Source organism: Homalodisca vitripennis, chromosome 2, assembly GCF_021130785.1.
Source record: "Homalodisca vitripennis isolate AUS2020 chromosome 2, UT_GWSS_2.1, whole genome shotgun sequence".
NCBI lineage: Eukaryota > Metazoa > Arthropoda > Insecta > Hemiptera > Cicadellidae > Homalodisca > Homalodisca vitripennis.
This window is the reverse complement of record NC_060208.1, coordinates 207,877,867-207,898,818: the sequence shown is the minus strand read 5'-3', so window position 1 is coordinate 207,898,818 and position 20,952 is coordinate 207,877,867. Positions and strand designations below refer to the sequence as shown.

Here is a 20,952-nt window from a genome sequence, read left to right as displayed (position 1 = left end):
ACAACCAAGTTTTCAGGGAAGTCTTCAATTTGACCAGATCCAGCACCTGGTCAAATTGAGCTCCTCGGGCAGTGTATTAAAGAACTTTGCTCCAAGGTATGACGGCTTTCTCTCGAAGAGCTTTGTACGATGGTAAGGGAGATTGTAATTATGAGTAAATCTTGTGTTGCGGCCATGTATATTAACATTTTTAGGCAGTCCCCCTTTCACTGACAGAAGAATAACTTCGTACACAAATATACTGACCCGTTACAAAATATCCAGAAACGTTTCGTTAGAAGACTGGCCTTAGGCTGGGTTACACGTATTTGACTACTCCTGTGGTGGAATTGGAAACCATGTTTAATCTTCCACCTTTGCATAGTGGACTTCAACATGCTGATCTAACCCTCTTCAAACTAGTCAGTGACTTTCTGGACTGTTCCCAATCAACATACCAAGAGGAACCAGATCCATGACCATCTACAGAAGACGTTACCGTCCAACCTGCTTCTCTTACCATAGTGGTCTTTCTCGTCTTCCGAGAAGTGGGAGTGAAGTTGCGGCTGGTGTTGACTTCTTGGACGAAAATTAAGTCTTTCAAGAATAATATTGACGCGCTTATTAAATAGTCTGGCCTTATTACAGAGAGCAACGTGCAAATCAGGATTGGCGATGAAAACTTGAGTGTAAGTGACACTGTAAAGACGCTTGGCGTTGTGCTGGACAGTGGGCTGGGGTTTTCTGACCATGTGTCGTATGTTTCTCAGAGAGCACTGGGGAGACTGCGAGGCATGTATACGCTGAGATCCACCCTTCCAGAGTCCGTTAAGCTGCGTCTTGTCCTGTCTGTCGTGTTACCAATTTTTTATTACTGTTTTCCTGCATACGGCAATAGCATCTCAAAGGAGGACGCAGAACGAATTCAAAGAATGCAAAACACTGCAATTCGTTTTGTATACGGGCTCTGTAGAAGAGATCACGTGTCACCCTTTCGAGATGCTGCAGGACTCCTGACCATGGATGCCGTGTGTAGGATGCAGACTTGCTGCCTTGTAAACAATGTACTGTTCCAGCGGGAGCCACGGTACCTGGCAGAAAGGCTGTGCAGTCGTGCTGAGATCGTTTGCCGCAACACTCGGCAGAGTGACCAACTTCACTTTAATAAAGTGAGGTTGGAGATTGGTCGAAGGGGATTTTCCCATTTTGGTCCAAAGTTGTACAACGGTCTCCCTTGTGACCTTAAATTGCTTAAAGGTCGCCATTTTAAACTTCAGCTAAAGAAGCACCTCTTTTCACTGGAGTGAACGTTTTATACTTTTAACTTTGTACTTTTAACTGTTTTAAATAAGTTTAGTGTCTAAAATATATTGTATCATGTTGACGTGAGTTATTATGAAAAACAGATGTATCTGATAATCGCTTGAAATAAAAGGCATGTTTATTTATTTTATGTTTATTTATTTATTATAGTGTGACAGTTGCTAATTTTATATCTATATTACATTTATCATCAGCGTTGCTACATTATTGTTATTTTTGTTGCATTTGAGTTGTGATTATATTTATCAACTGTATTGTTATATTATTTTCTGTTTTTATTGTTATATTCGTATTATTATTATTATACTTATTTTGTTATGGGATTTCATTGCGTTTATTTTTATTATTCTCAGTAATTAGTTCCAACCCTGAGTTTGTTATTGTTATAGGTATATTATTTAGTTGTTAATGTTTCGCCATTCACTGTTGTATTGAGCTGCGTTTGTATTCTGCTGTGACGTCTTGAACTTGATATTGCTTTGTATTATTATTTTTGTATAATTAGTGTAATCCGTGATAATAATAACAAATAATAATAATAAACGCGTTGACTGCTTTATGCTGTTTTACTTATGTATTCTATCACATAGATACTGCATATAGCTATGCGAATTGCATGCATGGTCGCAAGTCCACAAAGTGGCAGAGGCTTTTTGTTATAAAACTGAGATCAATACATAATGTTTTTCTATTAGCCGAATACGCAACAAGCGCAAAATATACAGTTGCAGTATGTTTAAGCATGTTTATGTAAAGCATATGAATGCTTTACAATATTGTTTCCAGTTTTATTCTATTTCGGAAAATATAATACACGGTTAAAATAGTATCAGATTGTCGAAAAGCTGGCAGCCAATGATACAGAAGCCATATAGATCGTAGTAGGACGTTAGTTGGTTAAACTTTAGCCAATAAAAATAAAGCCCTGTCCATTTCAACTCATCTGTACAGGTAAATGTTATTATTGGTAGTTTTGGTTTAGCATATGTTGAAAAATATGGTTGTCCACAGTGAGACCGAAATATTCGTGGACCGTGGACTTATGATACCTGCAACGTTAACCTATAAACTTTTATAAGTTTTCTGTATTCGGATAATAAAGCTCTACACGCGAATACTCCAAAACTCTGTATGGAATTTTTCATTTAGATAATAGTAAATAAATAAACAAAATTTTAGTGCAGTAATATTTCAAATACAGTGTGAGTTAAAAGTATGCATACACTCTGTTTAGTTGGCCATTTCCCCAAAATGATAGATTGTGGGGGAAGGGGCGATTCAAAATTTTTTAATGTAAAAATCCATTAAGTGACACCTCATTTGAAAGGTCTTGATATATGAAGAAGATAGTGGAAACGTCAGGTAATATTTACATAGGCTACAGCTAATAGGGTAATATTTACAAGAATACACACATGTAAAAGTTTATGTTGTACCTAATTAGTTAAAACGTAACAATCGTAAGCTAAAACCTATGTTAATATGTAATCTTCAATGTTTTAAAAATAGTCAAAAAGGTTTCACCCACAATCAAAATTAACAATGTTTTAACTGTCTATACTGCAGAACCCTTTTACAAAAGAAATTTAGTTAGTAATAAACTTTCTTAATATCATGTTATGTAAGTTTAATATACGTATACGATAATATTAATATATTTTTAATAGATCTACTGCTTTCTATCGTCCATACTTCTTGGACTTCGTCCATTTTAATTTTTTGACTGTGTCAATAAATAAAGGTACATAACACTGTATGAAGGCCTACTGAATAAATTATACTTTTAAATGTCATCAATATTTATAAAATTTTAACAAGAGATTTTTGTGTAAAATTGATATTTTAATATGGTATCTATACTTGTGAACAAATCATCGTCAAAAGTATAAAAGCATTGCTGTTGCTTTAATATAGTAGCTATGAATTAAATTTACCTTTCTTTAGATGCTGGTGATATGATATGTTAATTTAATTTAAGTTTGGTATTGAAATAAAATTAAACATCTGCGATAGCTCTACTATATCCACTCAGAGTAGGATATTTATTAATTCTGTCTTCGATTGTGATCTCAATATCTATTACAATAACGGAAAACGCAATAAAGACTGTTGTTCAGAATTGCATTTACTTTGATTTATTATTGGTATCTTTGAAGATCTAAAAGAAATATTAAATTATTGGTTTATTATGGCTTGGTGAACAAAACATTAAATGTTTATTAAAACTGTTTATTAGAGTTATACTAATGAATAATTGATAACAATAATGTGTCTTCTAACTTTATCTTAATACGCGTACCAGAAAATATAAATTTGTATAGAAAAATATAATATCCATAGTGATGTATCGACAATAATTATATTCCAGCTATCACGATAAGGTAACATTTATCATAAATACATTAGGAACTTTTTTAAATACAAACTAATATTGATACTCCATTAGGTGCTTAATACTCCTCTTTCTTTACAGAGCCTTACCAAATTCCGCATCCTGTTCTTCAGCTCAGGGCCGAAAAATTTCAATGCAAAATCGTCATCCAGAGTTTGCTCTTTGGAGACGGAGTCAAGATCGGGTACATCTGGAGAGAGTTCTAAAGCAGGAAGGTAAAGAGTTCCTATAAAAAGTCCGTAGAGTTCTCTAGACTTGAGCTCATGGAGGACATCGGATAACGATGGGGCGTATTCAGTAGGGATTCTTAGACCTTTCAGATTGTCCAGGAAGGCTTCGCTGTAAATCCGGAGAAGTTGCTCGAAGCGATCGCATTCCATGACGGAGGAAGCAACACTCGTGTAGAGAAAGCTGTAGACGTCCACTGCTGGTGACATAATGGCACAGGCTTGAAGATCCACGATTTTCACCGGATTTTCGGATTCTTTGCAGATCATTAGATTGTTGAGCCAAAAGTCCCCGTGGCCCATGACTGTAAGATTGGTCGCCCTCCGCAGGTCCCTTAGCTTCTCGGACACCTTGCCTTGGAAGCTCCGGAGCACGGGGAGGACGTCCTTCAGATCGTCGACCTCCGCTACCATAGAGATTGCCCGCCGCAGAGATGTCTCCACCATGTCTCTATTGCCCGAGAGGAGAAAGCCGATGGGCTTCAGCTGATCAGTGGCTGCCAAGAAATCTTTCTTTTTCGTGAGGTTGGCATGATAAGACCCTGCATGAAACTTGGCTAGAGCCTGAAAGTTTGTTGAGGTTTAGTACAGTTAACTTTCCGAAACATCACGTGATTCAATAGTCACACTACACACTTATTAATTTTGCTACGATATTTACCTAGAGCAGAAGACTATAACATATTTGACTTAAAGAAGATAAGCATTCTGGATAGCTACCTTACTTTTTAGGCGTATACCACTAAAACATCATACTCAATTTATTTACTTCATCTGTATTAAAATTACTATTGTTTGGCTTTTGAAGAGGGACACTTATAAACTTTATTCTCTGTATAGGTGCTTATATAAGTTTGCTACAGGCCACTACCTTTACGCGCTAAAAGATTAATTAAGTGAAATAAGATATGCAGCTATCTTCGTTTAATGATGTAATTATACCAGTTCAAAGGTAACAAAATATTACTGTAAAACGAAAAAAATTTAGAGAAAGCTAAATAACACTTAAGTGGAAACGAATATTTTAACAATTTGACTATGGTTAATGCAGCCAACTACAACCTATAACTCATCACATAGCAAATATCGTGATCTAGCTGTAAAATTATTTAAAGCTTTAAATTTAGTATTTGAATATAAGTACCACAAAATTATCTGTTTGTTTATCTATAGATATCCTTTAAACCGTTTTGCCCAGAATATAAGGAATGCTATTGTCTAATTAATTCAAAACTCTGAGTAGGGAACGAACTTAACAGTTTTCATCAAGTAACTTCTTTGTTTAAAGTTTGTTATTGACGACGGAAGGTTTGACAGGATAACAGGATTTCGGACATTTGCGATCATTATGGTTTCAGAAGGTATAACATAACGTTTCGAGAATTGGAATCTATCCTCTTCGTCAGGTGGGGGAGGTATTAGTAAATACAAAATAGAGAACAGAAAGAAGAAAAAGGGGAAAGAAAAGAGTTCAAACATACCCGACAGCTACTTGGAGTCCAGTCCAGGCGTTGTCACTACATAGAAGTCCCGAGTACAAGTCACCAGTACGAGAAACACAATCACACATCACAAAGGCACGGATGAAAGTGATCTTCATCCCCCACTTGATGAAGAGGATAGATTCCAATCCTCGAAACGTTATACCTTTCCGATAACGATACTAAATGTCCGAACTCCTGTTATCATGTCAAGTTACCTATGTTTGAATTTTATGCTTCCTTACATGTAATTGGAATTAAGTTAGTATGGGCTAACCCACGTTTTATACAGGAGGGAACGAACATAAATGTCACTTTTCATAAAAATGAAAAAAGGATTCTTCAAATGTAATAAACTTTGGATACTCCGACTCATTTTAAATTTTATTCCGATGTTGTAGATATCAGTTGTTGTGATGATCCTTGGGGTGGAGCTGTTGTCGAAGTCCTTCAGAGCTTGTTAAACAGCGTGACAAGATCATTTCAGCATGACATTCAATATCAGAATAGAATGGGTTTGGACATTTTACAGTATTAAAAAGTAAACTGGTGTTAAGAATATGTAGTTAGGTCGTACTGTATTTCTGTGTTAGGAAATATATTTATATCAATAAATATTTATACTTTTTTAATTGTTTTCACACATTTTAAAATAAAATATGAAACATTTTTTAAGATGAAAATCGGAAATTAAATAAATAAAATTTAACTGCACTGGATTTGTCACGTGTTTGTTGCAAAATATGAAACTCATAATAAAAGGTCAAGATTGTACGTGCACTTACCTTAAGAGTACATTCAGCTGTTGGGAAGTCAAAGCCAACGCTCCGTTCGCCAATTGTGTAACCCTGCCTCTTAAGGTTCTCCAAGACGATGACGTCATGACCAGCATAGTAGCAGAGGGGGCAGGGGGAGGTGACGTCATACAGGGGTAGTACCTGCAGGTACACCACTGCCTCGTTGCTGAATGCCTCGTCCACGTGGTAGGTCTGGGTGCGCTGAGCCCCACCCACAGGCCACTTCACAAACAGGCTCTTCTGGTAAGGGGTGCCTATGCAAAGTCAGCGTCATCGGTAGTGCTTTGTAATCTAATTTACATATACTTTCCAGGTTATCATCAAATATTATTATCTAACAATATAATGTACTGCGTATATTGTTGAAATTGGATTCACGTTTTATATTTATTTTTATCATTCTAACACGAACCAATTTACTTAATAGTGACAAATAGGTGAAATCAATACAAGTAATTATTTTTTTAATATACAGCAGCAAAGCAGTGAGTAAAACAATACAACAACCAAACAAAATTACCCCCAAATAGGAGGGTTTTAAAATTTAAACACGATTGTGTGATGCTTCATTTTAAAGATCTTAGTACACAATGTTTTTGCGTAAATACCAATTAATTGGCATTGAACGCATTTACAGAGTGTGCCAAAATGCAGTTTTTTAATTAAGTTCTGTGTTATTCTTGCCATGGTATAGGAGATTAGCAAAAAATATTTTTAATCGTATAACTAATTTATTCTTAAGGAAATGATTGGTAGGGAGTTTTATATTGTCTTTTCGAATTTTTATAAATATTATCAAACTTGAAGAACCCTAAAAGCCTGAGACTAATAAATCTTACATATCAATATATGATGTGTAATAAATCGCACATGACACTAGAGACAGTAAAACATATTTCATGCCTTTCAAATCTTCTGTTTTACCTCTAGTTAAAAGATTTTTCGAAACAGAATTTAATACGTTAATTACTACACCAAATAGCAAACAATTCTCTTTTATCATTGTAGTTTTGAATCAATTTTATACAGAGTTGCAGTCTTAATAGATAGTATTTATTTATCTCTGTGCGAAGTGCAGTTATTAAATTAAAGTCTTATTATTCGTAGGATTAGATAAGGAGCGAGCTCTTAGATAAGTGTTGCTAGATAAACGTACAGTCAAGCAAACAAGCGCAGAGCTCACAAAGTGTACAGTCACTGTACGTTGCCAAGGTCTGTTACCCGGAAGCTCATTGTGCAAGAGGTGATAATGCGCAATGCACTTTTGTTGCCAGTTACTGCTCAGGAGAATGTGTCAGGAGAATTACCTCCCAGACTTGTAAACCGGGAAATTCCAGCAAGTTTTAGGGGCGCGTAGATATAATTGGCGGAGCGTTAGCGAAGCGTATTATTCGAGATGAAAAGATTCTCTTCGAGGGATCTAAAAATTCTGTCCGCACGATATCTCGAAAACGGAAAGACGTAAAGACTCGAAATTTGGTATGAAACAACGGTATAATAAAGGTTCTTGATCGCGAATCAAGGCAACATAAACTATGGAACGAAGAATATACTAAGACTGGAGTAAATTAATTCTCTCTAATTTTCTTTTTCCATACTCCTACTTTAAGGGGAGCACGAGTGTTAAATCTTTCCCATGTTAATTTTGCATATTTTGAGCACAGCTTTCTCAGACACCATTAAAGATAATTTAACCAAATTTTTACCAGGTATTCTAGACATGTTAAAGTATACTTTAACACATGGATTTAAAAGAATATGTACTAATATTTTTTTATTAAGTAGTATCCCTCTGACTCTCTTACTGCTCCACCACCGTACAGTCACACCGTTGTAAAAAAATCCGTAAATAGGCAATCTTTTCCTTTATGCACGTACGTGAGTAAACAGTATTCCGATTAAGCCGAATGGATTAAATGTCTGAAGTGATTTTTATAGTATTTGGTTACATTACTTTTATTCTAAGGGATTCTCGTCAAGAAATATTGGGATTTAGCACTGTTTTACTCTCTTAGTCCATAAACTTTTTTGGCCTCTTAGTATGTTTATTGTTATGTTCCCATGCGTCCTCAAAAAATTAATTAAGTTTTATTTAATTTTTGGTGGATATTTTGGATTATTTACCATACGGATAACCCAACTAAGCAAAAAATGCTAAACATATATATCTAAATATATACATAAATATATATATATATATACCTACACAGATCTGAGAAGCCTATTTCTGCCAAAAGACAACTAAGATGAATTTTATAACATTCTTTAAAATTACAATGTTAAAAGGTAGTAACTTTTCTTTTATATGTAATACTTAATTTACGGTACATATGTACAGTTTCATATTTTTTCTCACACTTTAAATTTATTTGTCTGCTTAATGTTTTACTCTTAGGTTGCAGAAAAGGGTGATATTAGAGGTATTGTTACTATCATCTTACTCTATATTTTCACGCTATGAATGTAAAGAAACTCAAAATAGTGTTTAAAATTATTAAACATATGGTTTTGCTTTCCTATATACAGACCTAAAGTATGTCCTTGTAAAATGTCAGTACAATCTGTTGAAAACTGTACGCGTGAAAACAAAACAAATTAACAAAGGCACTTTCGCACTTAATATTATATTAAACATAATATTATTAGGATTGCTTTTAAATAAAATTTTAACAAAATCCTTTGAATTTCATAAATAAAAACCTTAAAATATCTTGTATATCCGGTTTACAATATTCAAAGACCGGTTTAGACTTTTTAAATATTTTGGCATGACTACAACATTTCAAAAAGTTTGAAAAAGAAACGTTTATTTTATTTTGAGCACAACACCTATATTGCGTTGTATCAAAACGTTTTTACAACTGGTATACAAAACCATTGCAAACCACAATGTTTTTCAGTAGGTTTTCCTTTGTATTACGAGATAAAAAATTTGTACTTTATTTCAAAAATAATTTAAAGTCATTTTTAAACGTGTCAAACCAACGGAACACCTTGTTTGGTGTACACAAAATAGCACAAAGATGCCTCCAAATATTGTGAACTTTTGTTCGTAAAATGTAATGTACATTTAAGTTAGATAAAATGTGTTGAGGGGGAGGTCTCTTGCACTAGGTTCTGACAATATTTAGAAAACAGAGATTGGTTGTAGAAAATAATTTACACCGATTTCAATTCAATTTTCATTTCCCAATGATACATCGCGATGTTTGTTTAACTAATCGAAAGGGTTGTGGTGATGATACACAGAACTGACACCCTTTCGGTTCTTTGGGAGCGGAAGTAATTTATGTGCTGTGCCCTTTTGAGTGATTTGGTTGGAGCTGACATGATAGTAATTAAAACCCCTAGCAAACAATTAATATGTTAGACCATCATTGGATGTTCATATTGTACCTATGAACACACGGACATTGTACATTCATTGTTTCATGAACTCAATGTTTTATGACATTTGTGATAATAACATAAACGCGATATACATTTATGACATAATTGAATGTTGCTTAATTTATGTAAAGGACTTTTACACTTATGAATAAAGTGTTACACAAATACAGTTACGAAATGGTAGGATGAACATAGCTTATATATAAGTTAAATATGGTAGTATTATTACTGTTGAAACAAAATAAAACTTATTAAATGCATTCAGAATTTAAAATTATTAGATCAATCGTCACTTCAAACGGTTCCTCAAATTTCGTAAACTTCTGGACAGATGAATACTCGTATAGCTGGACATAAAACTATGTATCTTATTGGAATAATAATATCAAAGCCGTATTTTGAAGTAATTACTATTAATGTAATATTCTGAGTAATGAAGAAGAAAATATTTAGAAAAATACTAATTTTTCATTAACATTTTCTTTCCTAATAAAAATACTTACTAAATGAGTTAAAACAGTTGGAGAATTAAGACGAAAAGATGACATTAAAGTTAGAGGAGTGAGAAGATAAGAAGTATAGAAGTTTTAAATTAAAAAAATAATATCTTATTTGCAATTTTAAGATATTAGACCATTTTAGTTTGTCACATAAACTTCTAAATGTATTAGGTGATAAAAAGAATAAAAAATACTAAAGTAAATAACGTAGATAATTTGCACTGCAAGATTATTAAGAGATGATTTGTAAGAGATTGGGTCAAATACTGTTATAGCAATCCAGAACCTCTATACCGAATTTCAAAACTCCAAAAAAATACCAAAATTTGCATTAGAGTTCAAAATAGAATACCAACGTCAAGGTATTTTTATCAACGAAACAAAATAAGCTTTTATATTGCAAAAGTCTAACTTTCTGTAGAATATAATCAGAAAAACTATTTCAAACATTTTAATAAGTACTCCCAGTAGGCTATCATATTAAATGTATGATCTTGGTAAATTTTTAATACCTGCTTGATTTGTGACAGGCAAAAATTGAAAATTGGCACGTGAAGCTACAAGGGGTGTCGCGGAATTAACCCTTCCAGTTCCATATGTAAGCGGATGGTTTCGTTATGTTTTTTCCAAATTTTGCGCCTTGCCTATTAAATACATGTACTAATAAGAAGATTTATTATTGCCTCTATCATAAAAAAATCTAAGATTATCGGAAATGAGTACAGATTGATCATTCATACACCTGCCATAATAGGGGAAGTAGGCGAACTTTCCAAACTTGCAGGTCTGGGAGTAATTTTCTTTCCTCTGCAAGATCGTAGTGTGCTATAGACTTTAGATATTAAAATAATAGATTTTAAACGCTGGTTCAATAGAGAGCAAGATACCTTATATTATCGTATTTAAGGGGTATATCAACTAACAATCTTATACTAAAATGATTGAATTTCTCTTTTCAGATCTTTTTTGATATGATGTTCATAAATAGTGAACACCACAGTTACACTAACGCCTGTAGTTTATTCCTGATAAATCTAAGCATATCATTCATTAAAAAAAGACGGTTGGTATTAGAGAAGAAAAGAAAACATTTAATTTATTGCAGTATGTACTGATCATTTACCTCACTGTAAATAAAACCCCTATTTTTTATTTAACATTGTGTTCTATAAACATCTACTTTATGGACGAATTTTGTTTATTGTGAGGCTATATATGTTCTTCCCAAACAAAATATTTATAAAAATATAATACTGGCTAGCAGTGAATAAAGTAAATAAAAGTGTTTATATAAGCACTTAAATCATCAGCAATTCTGGAAACGTAAATGGGGCAAAAAAATAATATTTGGTACCAGAAGGTTTATTTTTATTTAAATACTGCCTCTTGCTATATACTAAAAATAAACATTTGGTATTTAATGCAATACTGACATGTTTTCTAATACATAAATAAAAAATTATGCTTATTATTTGGGAATGTATACCAACCTCAAAATTTTTGGCTATATTGGCCAATAACTGGAATTCATTTGGTGATACAGCAGAAAGTAATTTTTCCAAAAAAATAAAATATTTGGAATATGTAATGAGCTAACGGGATATACCAAAAAAGTCAATATCTTTTACCATTTTCACGAGATGTATTTCAAATTTCTATCTAATGGAAAATAAAACCACTTCATATATCTTAAGCTGTTTATATGCCTCAGTAACCTTGTAATACAGAAATAATAATTTGAGCCATGAGAGTCTAATTTTGAAACTATATGATGCCTGCACACTTTAGTTTAAATATAAAACAAATATTTACAACGCAATAAGTATATGGATATAGAAACTGCATATTTAAAAAATAACGTGCGCTCCGTATATGCTAAGGTTTTTTCTCTTTTCATTAAGAAAAATGTGTATTATAGAGATTCGCTTAATGCTGGCAAAGATAATAAATGAATTAGAGCAATCTCCACTTTGAACGAAATGCATGGTTAATTAATGTTGAGTGGTTTTATGGTGCTCAAAAGGCGCTTTCTTTGAGTTAACCTTAACATTTGCGTCACATTGCTTCCCTTTGGTCATATAAATTGTTAACCTTGTACATTTAGTTGATTTTTAAAATATGATTATTTATTTATGATTGATTAAAACATTATTGAAAACTATTTTTTGTTTCTTTTCTTTCAGGTCAATATAGTACTTTTTATTCATGTTAAATAACTATGTTGTTTTATGAATGTTAAATATTTGTAAACTGTTCTTTTATTTTAACTGAAATTAAGTGAACCATAATTATGTAGAAAACCGGAAGTGAAATCCTTTTTCAACATATATTTTCTTCACGTTTTAATTAGTAAAATGAATTCTACGAATGTTTTAGGGTTTGGCTCCTAAAGGAGGGAGCAGATATTGATCCTCGAAAGGTCATAATTAATAATATGTAACGTGTTGGTAAACGTAAACAAACTAATAAAAGTTTAATTAATACGTAAAATAAATACTCTTATATTGCATAAATTAGTATATTTTGAATTGTAAAATCTACTTCTATCTCGTAACAAATTTCTCTGAACCCGCTGAATAGTGTAATTCACTTTTAATTAAATTATCATATGTTCCATTTTATGTAATAAATACTAGTTTAAGTACTTTTTTCATGATTTTGAAATCTTGAAATGAGTTAAACTCATATTATTTACATTTTGAGCTTTTTATTATGTTTTGTGCAATGATCACACATTTTTCTTTCCATTTATAATTTACCTTTAAAGGTAAACTATATCATTTTATTAGACAAATAACCCAGAAATGGTCAATATCCTTAAGTATATAAATAATATATGTTCTTACCCTCTATACGAGTAGCTGTGATTTTATTAACATTTTTATGGCTTTATTGTGTAAAATAAGCAATTTTTTAACGCCATTATTAATTAAATATCTCTATATATAATTGTCTTATTGTATGAGAAAGAAACTTGCATGCCAAAATAAGCTTTGATTAAATGTGTTTCATATGATTGTTTAAAATTGAAGGATTTATTAATATAAATGCCAAAAACGGTTGTAGTTTTTATATGATGAACTACTACATCTACTCCATTTTGGTACAAGTAATTTTGTTATATTACTTTGAATTATTTGCTTGTTAGGCTTACTATATAAATATTAATAGCTTGTATCCATTTTTAAAAGCATTTTATATCGTATTGTAGCGTATAGCATTATATACGATAGCTCTTTGTACATAATATACAAACTCTTTTAGGTTAGAGACTAGACTTTTCCACATTATACTCAACTCTGTAAGCCTACAAAACCATAAAGGATGACAATGAAATTTAAAATAATTAGTATAGTATTTATCATAGCTAAATATGATAGCTGTTGTATGACCATAATGGTTTTTAGCATATCACACATATTAGTTTTTCAAGTTATTCGTCACAATTTTAAAAATTATTTTTATTACATGCACAACCAATGTTAGTATTTGAATATAGTTCAGAATTAAAATTAACATGCCCTTAAATTTACCAGTGAATTATTGACTCAAATCACAACAGCACTTACTACAACAAAGCCACTAGTGTCGTGTTGGGGTAGTTATTTCTTCACCAATACTCACCCCCCGGAAGAATCCCCAGCACTTCCACAGCGCTTACCACTGACATGAAGTTGTCCCCAGGGTTGGTGATAGAGGATGCCCTTACTTCGTGCACTCGAAGTCCAGACAACCCTTCCTTCTGGCTTAGAACCCTTTCCAACAAGCCCTTAAGGTCTTCGGTAGACTGGGACATATTTGAATTTCGCTAAATAGATTTCCTCAAGGAATTTCAACAACAATCTGACTAGACTTGTAACAAAATGGCTCTCTAAATGTGTATTTCATGCAGTTACAAAAGGGGAAAAATCTAATGAACGTGAGTTTAGACGAAAAGCAACTTGAGGGCGACCTATCTATGCAACTGACTGACTGCGTTGTCTATGATAGACCGGAATAGCGAAGGTCGCAATATGGCGGATAAGTGCATCGGTTACGTCACGATGCAGTGCCAAGTGCAGTGGGAAAGTGGGTCAATGTTGCATCTATGCACTTCACCTACTGCAGCCTCATGAGCTACTCTGTTATACAATTCGTGGTTACATTAACTTGATTTTTCTAGTAAGCTAGTTTGGTTTGTTCTATGTATAACGGGGAAAACACAAAATCTTCATATACAACGGCGCGAGAGTGACTATACGTAGCTTTTCGCTGCAAAATTCATACATTTTTGGCAGCAAAAGGGTTAATCTGGTGTATCACTAAATAACACAAAGCTACATAACAAGAATAGTATAGTTTAATAAATCCAAATCCCTACAAGGTTTTTCTGCGATGAAATAAAATTCCTCTGACCATTATTAGAAACTAATTTAAATTAAAGGTAATGATCATAACTCTTGTTGAAGACCTTACTCTATTTGTACACTTTGAAAATGGCATTATAACAAAATAAATATAACAAAACAGTACTTTCTTGATAGTTCTAACCATTTAAAGTATAGAATAGAAACACTTCTTTATTGAGGTGAAACTAGGACCAAATGGTACTTTCTTACATTTAATCTCGTAAACAAAAAACAATCTTAATAGTACAAAAAAGGCTTATCTAGCTAAAACTTAGGTACTATACTTACAATGTATAGAATATACATTATAACTATAACAATAAAATATGTTGTTTTAACAACATTCATTCTTCATGTAACACAACATAACCGAAAAGAACAAACCGCAATACATCTAAAATGAACAGCTATTAATTTTGACCTATATGAAATCTAATTGATACAAATAAGTAAAAGAGACATGATTAATTTCATAAAGTGGATTTCTTTCTAATTACAAAGACTTATCCATCATTTGGGAATTGATTAGTCACTTAAGTAGAACAAAGTATAAAACAATATAGGAGTTAAAATATCATTTGGGTGTCTACTAAGTTAAATACACAGTTAAATAATATCTATTAAATAGACACATTAAGAAGAAACTAAAGTACATAAGACAAAGTATAGTAAACAGCAATAAACAATATCAGTTTGGAGTAAATAATAATACAAAATGAAATAACAATATATATATATATATATATATATATATATATATATATATATATATATATATATAATATTGATACCTTTATGTATTAATACTCTTAAATACAGGGTGTTCCGTAACTCTCTGGACAAAGGTATATTACATTATTGCTTAGGTCAAGACAGACATATTTCAATATATGCACATGGGTCTCCGATGTTTAATTTCCCATCTGTCTGCCTGTATGTGTTTTTATAAAAAAATAAAATCCTAAAAACCAATAAACTAAATTATGCCAAATTCGGCTACAATGTTTATAATAACAAGGCCAGTTACTGAAAAATATATCATAAAATTATCTTTAGTATTTTCAAAATGGCGGCCATTAAAATTTATAAACTTTGAGTATCTGAAGAACCTGCAATTTTTCTCAAGAATTATAAGAATAACAGTTTTTACAGGCATTAGACATTTTATCACAAAATCTAATGACATCAAAATGATTCAAATACAATAATATACCTGTATATCCAAATTAAAGCAGATATACTGGGACAAGACATGGCCCACATTGAGGTTCTCAGCGAATAGCCAACATCACAAAAACAATAAACGGCAGCTCTCATGTGGGCCATGTCTTGTCACAGTAAATATGCTGCTATTAACTTTTTTATAAACAAACACATAAATACATAGATGGGACACTAAGCATCACAGACCCATGTGTATATGGTGAAATATGTTTGTCTTGACCTGAGCAATACAGTGGTATACCTTTGCCCAGAGAGTTACGGGACACTCTGTATACATTCTTAGGACAGTTAAAAACCCCTGAGTTTTGCTGCTGCCCAATACTCTAATGAATGTATGGCATGCGCACAACCTTTTATTTTAAATACATATACCTTCTTAACATATCCTTTATAGTACCCGTTGAAGTATAAGGCATTTTAATTCCCGAGACCATGTTAAACTTGTTGCTTATAACATATTTTAAAACACTTTTCAACTTATATACCCGTTCTCTGATATTCTCTATAACGCGTTAACATTTACAACTTAAATTCATACGCTTTTTACCTCTTTCATTATATTTTTAATTTTATAAATGCTTAATATTCGGCCCGTTATGAATTTAGCAACAACTCCAGTCTGTTCACAATCATAGCCCATGCAGGCTCATTTCCCAAGGACAATGCTTTTCCTTACGTGCTTATTTTTAAAAGCTCTCTGTACTTTTACATTTTTGTATTCTAATAGTCCAGTTTTTAAGATTGTAATAGTGTCAGTACAGTACACGTGTTTTGGAAACGAACAATTCATTGATATACTAATATGTATAATACATTTATAGTAATACACTTAAGTTATATACTAATCTCAAAAGCAATGAAAACAAATTCTGATTGTAATGAAAAAGTTTTAAAATCAGAATACTCACTTTTTCTAGTAAAATTTTATATGTATAATTATATATTTAGGCATTTCATTATTAAAAGTTTAGTCTAGAACACATCACGTTGTAAAAACTAGATGAGGATCTAGCATCTTTATGTTCTAGAAACATATATATATATATATATATATATATATATATATATATATATATATATATATATATATATTTGGTACGTTGGGAATAAGATTACCTAACCTAATATCCTGCTTATTCTTTTGTAACGTTTATATTAATATTTAAATTAAATAATATTTCAGGTTTAAACTATGTTCATGTAAAATAAAATTCTATTGTACATAGGAGCGTGAATGACATGAATTCAAACCTTCACATCCCAACCCTAATAATATTATAAATGCGAAAGTTCCTTTGTTTGTTTGCTTCACTTTCATGCGTAAACTATCCCGTTTTGGAAAATCCCATCTTGGTCTCTAAAGTTGTGAAATATTAATTAAAATAGCATGTCTAATTTAATTAACTGTTCTGTGTAAACATTGTTTATTATATCAATTTTTCTACATTTATAGTGAGTAAATTCTCTAAGGAATAACCGTTAATTGTCATTCCATTTTAGATTTCAGTGATTAGGTAAAGTACTTATCTACCTTAAACAATGCCCTAAAACATAAGGTGAAAACGTAGGAAAATATAATTAACTTATACCAGAAGTGCTTATACAGATGCAAAACCTACGAAATTGCGCGCAAAGCCGAGTGTAACTGCTAGCAATTTTATTAATGCGAAAGTGCCTTTGTTTGTTTGTTTTGCTTTCACGCATAAACTATTCAAAAAATTATACTGAAATTTTACATGGACATTTTTACGATCCGAGGGATGAATATAAGCGTATTCTTGTTTCGAAATCCCTCTGGTCAATGCCCAACTGGTCTTCAAAGTAGCAAAAATCCCATCTTGGTCTCTGAAAGTGTGAATATTATTTATTACAGCACAACCACATCTTTACTTAATTTAAACACTATTTTCAATATGTTTACATTTATAGAGTGTAATTCTCTAAGGAATAATCATTAGTTTTCACACGGTTTATCTTATTTCACCGAATAGAACTAGCGAATAGGATATTTTATAACGTACATAAGTAAGTTACTGCATAACTTCCACTATAACTTTTTAAAACATGTTTTAAAACCATAATTGTTGTAATTTGACAGAAGTAGACCTCTCTGAATACACTTTTTGACTTATTTTCTTGGCCGGGGCAACAAGGAAAACTCAAAATTCACGTCGGATATATAATTCGCTCGAACGAGAAGTGTCCATACCGGTCCAAAATATACTACAATCCCAAATGCAAAACAGCGGGTAACTTTTAGCAGTACATATATAAAAGACAACGTAGCCTAAATGTTACTTTAAATTTAAAAACTTATATGATACCTATGTTTTTTTATAGAAGTATGCTTCTCAGAGCTGTTTATTTTCTTTTTTCTGAACGGGATAAAGGTAAACTCAACTCTCGCATAAAAACACTAAGACCACAGTAAATTACAGCGACCATTAATATAAACTTTTTAAAATATTAATCTTGACAAGAAGACAAGCTCAACATTGGTATCGAAACCTAGTTAACTCGAATTAGAAGTGCTTATACAGATGCAAAAACCTACGAAATTGCGCGCAAAGGCGAGTGTAACTGCTAGCAATTTTATTAATGCGAAAGTGCCTTTGTTTGTTTGTTTTGCTTTCACGCATAAAACTATTCAAAAAATTATACTGAAATTTTTACATGGACATTTTTACGATCCGAGGGATGAATATAAGCGTATTCTTGTTTCGAAATCCCTCTGGTCAATGCCCAACTGGTCTTCAAAGTAGCAAAAAATCCCATCTTGGTGTCTGAAAGTGTGAATATTATTTATTACAGCACAACCACATCTTTACTTAATTTAAACACTATTTTCAATATGTTTACATTTATAGAGTGTAATTCTCTAAGGAATAATCATTAGTTTTCACACGGTTTATCTTATTTCACCGAATAGAACTAGCGAATAGGATATTTTATAACGTACATAAGTAAGTTACTGCATAACTTCCACTATAACTTTTAAAACATGTTTTAAAACCATAATTGTTGTAATTTGACAGAAGTAGACCTCTCTGAATACACTTTTTGACTTATTTTCTTGGCCGGGGCAACAAGGAAAACTCAAAATTCACGTCGGATATATAATTCGCTCGAACGAGAAGTGTCCATACCGGTCCAAAATATACTACAATCCCAAATGCAAAACAGCGGGTAACTTTTAGCAGTACATATATAAAAGACAACGTAGCCTAAATGTTACTTTAAATTTAAAAACTTATATGATACCTATGTTTTTTTATAGAAGTATGCTTCTCAGAGCTGTTTATTTTCTTTTTTCTGAACGGGATAAAGGTAAACTCAACTCTCGCATAAAAACACTAAGACCACAGTAAATTACAGCGACCATTAATATAAACTTTTTAAAATATTAATCTTGACAAGAAGACAAGCTCAACATTGGTATCGAAACCTAGTTAACTCGAATTAGAATTGCTTATACAGATGCAAAACCTATGATATTGTGTACAAGGCCGCGGGTAACAGCTAGTTCATAATCCTCAACTTTACGATTTAAATCCTCAATTTCTTGTAATCTACTGATTTATTGTAATCAGTATTTCTCATCACTGCAACAAGAGCTCGCTGGGCACGTTTGTACCCTCATCTTCTCTTTCTGAAAAGTGTACATAAGTCCTCTATAGACCTGATGTAATACGGTTTATGTACTCAATTTCACATCACGTCAGTTCACTTATTGTAAAGCTACGTTTTCCTAGCTCCGCGACTGGGCTTTTTGCGCTGCGTGCTCCGTGCTCCGTAACTGACGAAACCACCGGTTCTCTGTAAACCAATGGAGGTGTCTTCCTAGCTACGCGTTGCGTGCTTAAGTCTTAACCGCGCTGCGTGGTCTTTGCTGCGCGACTGGGAACACTGCCTCGAGAGCAGCCAATCACGTACCGCGCAGCAGGGCTGACGACTGTGTGTATATTATTATTATTATTATATACACTTTCATGTTAACTTGAACAAATTTAGATGAATCAAATTAATACTTATAGTGAACAGATGAGATAATGTACAAGTTCTACTGATGGTAATACAAATCTTTAAATTTGGCGTTTTTAAACCTGAGGTAGTGAACATTAAAATAAATAAACTCTCTTCCCCTTAATTACTAAGCTACAAAGTTTGCTCACATTACACAGTTTTTTTTTTATACAGAGCTTTTATTTTATTTGAGTAGTAAGTTCCATTAAAGTGATCAGTAAAACTGCTTCTTACTTTAAACCCTTCTGCTTTAGCATAGCCTCCAACATAAGCCAAAGGGATCATATTTGTGTAGGAAGTTCGTGCTGCGGATGAGTCACTAGTCCTTTGGGGTTGCGTGCAATAAAGTCATCCCTGATCCAGTTATGAAGACAGCAACTTACGAATATGACTAAGTCGACTGTTTCTGGTTTCAAGTTTATTGGTGTGAAAAAAATTCTGAAAATGTGACACAAAATACCACATGCATTTTCAGTTACTCTTCTAGCACAAGTGGCGTAGTTAAAGTGTCGTTTATGAACATCTGCGATTGCTTGTTTGTGCGTGTAGGGTTTCATGACATCATTATCCAGTTTATTGCTTCATCTCCTACTGCAACAAATGGTAGCTTAATTTCAGAAGAAGGCAGGTTTTCAGGAGGTGGGAAAATAGTTCCTTCTTGAATCAATTTCCCCATTTTAGACTTTTTTAAGATTCCAGCATTTCCTTCTTTGCCGTATGCTCCGACATTGATCAGTACAAATTAAATCGCGCGTTACGCTGCGTAAAATGACAAATCCTAGGAAAACACATTTGCGCTGCGCAGTATTTAAGTGCGCTTCAACTAAACACGCTTCGCACTGGGCCTTAATTACGTAGCACGGAGCAAGCCCAGTCGCGGAGCTAGGAAAACGTAGCTTAATCGGTATTTCTCATCACTTCAACAAGAGCTCGCTGGGCACGTTTGTACCTTCATACAATCTTTCCGGAAAGTGTACATAAGTCCTCTATAGACCTGATGTAATACGGTTATGTCCTCATTTCACATCCCTGTCAGTTCACTTATTGTAATCAGTATCTCTGGTCACTGTAACACGAGCTCTCTGCAATCGATGGGTTTTTCGACCATCGGAAATAATTTCACTTTGTTTTACTACGGTAACTCTTTGCCTTGAATTATGTTGTAAGTCTTGGAAAGTATCTCTTGTATCTCTTTTTTATCCGGCAACTGCGAACAAATCGTGCTATA

The 20,952-nt window shown here is 32.7% G+C and overlaps 1 protein-coding gene across 1 annotated transcript; it reads right to left on the bottom strand.

The window, feature by feature from the left end:
• Positions 1-2,574: 2,574 nt before the first annotated feature.
• LOC124355345 lies at positions 2,575-14,082 on the bottom strand. Its single transcript, XM_046806450.1, has 3 exons — positions 13,714-14,082; positions 6,188-6,453; positions 2,575-4,485 (listed from the first exon to the last, which is right to left on the bottom strand). The coding sequence occupies exons 1-3, from the start codon at positions 13,883-13,885 to the stop codon at positions 3,745-3,747; spliced, it is 1,179 nt and encodes a 392-aa protein (XP_046662406.1). The 5' UTR covers positions 13,886-14,082; the 3' UTR covers positions 2,575-3,744.
• Between the last annotated feature and the right edge of the window lie 6,870 nt (positions 14,083-20,952).

What these genes read in the sequence shown, in the direction of transcription:
- LOC124355345 (XM_046806450.1), bottom strand. Translation starts at nt 13,885, where the DNA reads ATGTCCCAGTCTACCGAAGACCTTAAGGGCTTGTTGGAAAGGGTTCTA. An exon ending in GCTGGGGATTCTTCCGGGGG is followed by an intron (nt 6,454 to 13,713) that starts GTGAGTATTGGT and finishes GACTTTGCATAG; the next exon opens with GCACCCCTTACCAGAAGAGC. An exon ending in CAGCTGAATGTACTCTTAAG is followed by an intron (nt 4,486 to 6,187) that starts GTAAGTGCACGT and finishes ACAAACTTTCAG; the next exon opens with GCTCTAGCCAAGTTTCATGC.